The following is a 3,765-nucleotide window of genomic DNA, read 5'->3' as shown; positions in this document are numbered from 1 at the left end:
TCATCCTGACGGGAATCACAGGCGTAAAGAGATGCAATAGACATGGAAAAGATGGCACAGCAGACACAGGCTTCTCTGCTGGGATTCAAGATAAACTTTGATCATTTTGTCTTCTGTACTGTCCTTGACACTTTCTCTGACAGTGAAACTAACACTAGGTGGCCCATTAACATGGCACCGTCATGTGCGAACAATAATCAGCAGATAATGGTACATGCATTTGAAGTGTGAGATTCACATTGTTGGGATTTAATTTTGATGCACTGCATTGCTGCATGTCAGAATTTTGTTCGACGCTTTACTACAAGTTAGTTCAGGATTTCAGCCAAGTGACTGACAGCTGCAATGAACCGAACAGCACTTTATCTCCACTGGCCCTTACTTGCTTCAGGCGACTCTTACTTGAAGAGCTGAAAAAGAAGAGAAAAAAGCATCTACAACTCCCCTGTATAAAACGAACAGAGGTTCATCGATCAACGACTCAGCGCGGGCTACGAAGAACATATCAAGGGCGTGTACGGCCTCCAGCAGATCCGGTCCAGAACGACGACAAGGGCCATGATCATCGTGCAATCGGCGTCCGGTTGCACTAGGAGGCTGAAGACGTCCTCGCCGAGCGTCAGAGGCGCCGTGTCAGGCGTCGCAGCTGTCCTCGCCTTCTTCCTGGCGATCCTCGCCACCTCTTTGCCATCATGGGCCCTGCGGATCTTGCAGTTTCTCCTCCGGAAGCAGCCCTCGATCCAGAAGCCGGGGGCCTGGTGGCCAGTGGTGCCATGGTCTGATGCCGATGCGTCGTTGGTGGTGGTGCAGGCTGAAGACATGTAAACTTCTGCTTCCCGGTTGTTCTGCAGGACCGAGCATTTCCTCACCGAGAAGAGTTGCGGTGATCTTGCCCTCTTTGCTTGGCCTTCTTCTGGTGCTTTGTAGCAGTTCCACTGGTCGTGCATGCTGATTATCTGTTACGGCACAACAGAACTCTGTCAGTTATTACTCCAACTAGCTGTCGTAGATTTATATGTTTGAAATTCCTCCCCGAAATGAGACAGGAAATGGGAGCACAAAGTACAAACCCACATTCTTGTTGTATTAATCTAGGCGGCTAAATGTTGGTAAAATCACTGCTGTAATAACATTTCAAACTACTGTACAGCAGCTGCAGTGCAGGTAGGATACAAAGTTTCAGGGATGTGTTCTGCTGTAATATACAGAAAGAAGAAATCGACAGAGCACAGTGCAGATATGAAACGAAGTTTGGTTTTTTTCTTCTTCTTCTTCTCATTTTCAGATGTGTACGTTATGAATTCGAAATTGAAACGGCATGCGTCCCAAACAACTAATAACTGGCCGATGTGCCACATGCACCTCGTGGAGGCAATACCACGAACATCTTTTGCGCATCAATCAGATGTTCAGTCGATTTGATCAAACCCCTGGACGTTTAACAAAAACTAAAACCCCGGCGTTGAGATGAAAATGAGACTAAACATTCTACGAGGGTGCCTTTTAAATTCATCGAATGGGAAGAAGCTGACCTGCGGCCTGAGGGAGAGGAGCGGCGCGCCGTGGCCGTCCATGAGCGTGAGCTCGCCGGCGAAGATCTTCCGGCGGCGGGAGTAGTTGTCGACGCGGAAGGCTAGCTCGCCCCCGGCGCCGTAGACGGAGAAGCCGTCGGTGCCCTGGAAGCCCATGCTGGACCTCATCCAGACCGTGTAGCACGCCGCCGTGGCGGCGCCTGCGGCGGGGGCGCCGTCTCGCAGGAGCCGCCTGGAGGCCTCCGCGTTGGGGTGTATGCGGCTCATGATCGTTGCCGTCTGGTCCGTCGATGCGATCGAGGAGGGCCGTGGGTTTTATATTTCAGCAGGCCATCGGATGGAACGGAATGGAACGGGATGGGGCGGCTCGGTGTGTCCGACGTTGCGCCTGCATTGGGTTTTCGGTGGGGCATGCGAGTGACGTGGCGCCCCGCCTTTGTGAGTGTGTTGGGCGCATGCGTTGGAAGATTCTGTAACCCTAGGGTAGGATAGGGTGGTCTTTAGCTTGGTGAGGGAACCTTCTAAGGATGAATTACGTACTGCTGAGAATGGTTTTCGATCTACCGTGGATCGCACCTTAATATCCCCGGCCGGCTCAACAGCAGGTGAACTTTGAGAAATGGGGTATACTTGCCGGCGAAAGAAGAAATAAAGAAATGGGGTATTACTACTGTTGATGCAAGAAGGGGATGTTCTGCTTTCACAGGGTATGTTTGAGCCTCTAAATTAGATCGATCTACTACATGACACCCTGAGCATTGTCGTGGAATAGGATATGCAGCCTTCAAAATGTTGTCTGGAATGTTAGTTCAATGCTTATGATTTATACTTTACGAGAAACTTTTGTACAAGCAAAAGACCTCTTCTTGAAAAGTTGTGCATGTCACAACTAATTCAATGCGATTTAAAACCCACCTAAAATGCACTACCACATGTTGCATGGTAGAGAATTATCATGCGTAGATCACACGTATGCTAGTGGAACAAGCTAGTAATCTAACGGCTATAACATTTTTGTTGTCGTGGAAGCACCCATGTTAAGATAATTAGAAGTAGTGGGAGTCACTCCCTTATGCGCGTTTAGTAGGCTCCGTCCAGCTCAACCAGGCCCTCACAATGCGAATTTGGCATATTTGGTTGTGTGGGATGCATCAGATTTGTGTCTCACGCGAACCTCAAAGCACCCATGGGCCTGGCTGAGGGCGACCGATGGAATCTGTCATTTTTTCAAAACCAGGCCCTAGCAAGCCACACGCGCACCTCACCTGCATGCTTGGGGAAGCGTGGGAGATGGACATGACGTCTTCAATCCGCCATAACTCCCTCCATGATGTATTAGAGAGGAAGAATCGGATGCTCGTGGACGCAGCAAGGACCATGATGGCGGAATTCAAATCTTTCGGATAACTTTTGGGACGAAGCCATCAACACCGCATGTCATGCATCCAATTGGCTCCACCTTCACAAAGGCTTGAGCAAAACCGCATGTGAAATACTTACCGATAACAAGACCTACCCCAAGTACTTCCGGGTGTTCAGGTGGAAGTGTTTCATTTTCAAGAAAAGTGTTTATTGAAACTAGATCTCAAGAGGGCATATTTGTTGGTTATGCTACAAACTCTCATGCTTACCGTATCCTCATCTAGTCCAGTAGAGTTATTGAGGAGACGTGTAACATGGAGTTTGATGAAAATAATGGATCCCAAGTGGAGCAAAGTCGTCTTTGTGATGTATATGGTCAAAAAATGGTCTTTGTGATGTAGGTGATGAAATTCCTCCTCAAGACATAATAAGAATGTGTATGGTACACTTCCTACCCGTTAAGGACACTACACCACAACACTACATTCTTAACACACAAGTTGGTCGGGATAACAACTTCCACCAACAGACAGTCAGTCGGGAAAGAGTACTGCCGACCGACTCGTTGTGTTGGGGGAAGTCCAGACACGAAAGCCCATTGCCGACCGACGAAGTTTGCCGACCGACAGATCAATGAAAGTTGGCAGCATTGCCGACCGACTGTCCATTGGCCATGTGATGGACCTTTCCCGACCGACGTACCAATGGTATTTTTTGCCGACCGACAGACCAACGATAATTGGCAGCATTGCTGACCGACTGTCCATTGGCCATGTCATGGACCTTTCCTGACCGATAGACCAATGGAATTTTTCTGCCGACTGATTTTCTGTTGGCCCTGTTATTAACCTTTCCTGACGGATGTGCCCAT

At 48.9% G+C, this 3,765-nt stretch overlaps 1 protein-coding gene across 1 annotated transcript; it reads right to left on the bottom strand.

Moving 5' to 3' along the window:
• Positions 1-341: 341 nt before the first annotated feature.
• On the bottom strand, positions 342-1,822 carry LOC123395998 (protein LURP-one-related 8-like). Its single transcript, XM_045091024.1, has 2 exons — positions 1,533-1,822; positions 342-956 (listed from the first exon to the last, which is right to left on the bottom strand). The coding sequence occupies exons 1-2, from the start codon at positions 1,797-1,799 to the stop codon at positions 492-494; spliced, it is 732 nt and encodes a 243-aa protein (XP_044946959.1). The 5' UTR covers positions 1,800-1,822; the 3' UTR covers positions 342-491.
• Positions 1,823-3,765: the final 1,943 nt, after the last annotated feature.

Source organism: Hordeum vulgare, chromosome 5H, assembly GCF_904849725.1.
Source record: "Hordeum vulgare subsp. vulgare chromosome 5H, MorexV3_pseudomolecules_assembly, whole genome shotgun sequence".
Classification (NCBI taxonomy): domain Eukaryota; kingdom Viridiplantae; phylum Streptophyta; class Magnoliopsida; order Poales; family Poaceae; genus Hordeum; species Hordeum vulgare.
This window is presented reverse-complemented; position numbering and strand designations above follow the sequence as displayed.

Bases quoted from the DNA above. Each gene is read 5' to 3' on its own strand.
- LOC123395998 (XM_045091024.1), bottom strand. From the start codon at position 1,799: ATGAGCCGCATACACCCCAACGCGGAGGCCTCCAGGCGGCTCCTGCGA. The intron at 957-1,532 runs GTCAGCTTCTTC...GTGCCGTAACAG, and splicing joins TCCTCTCCCTCAGGCCGCAG to ATAATCAGCATGCACGACCA.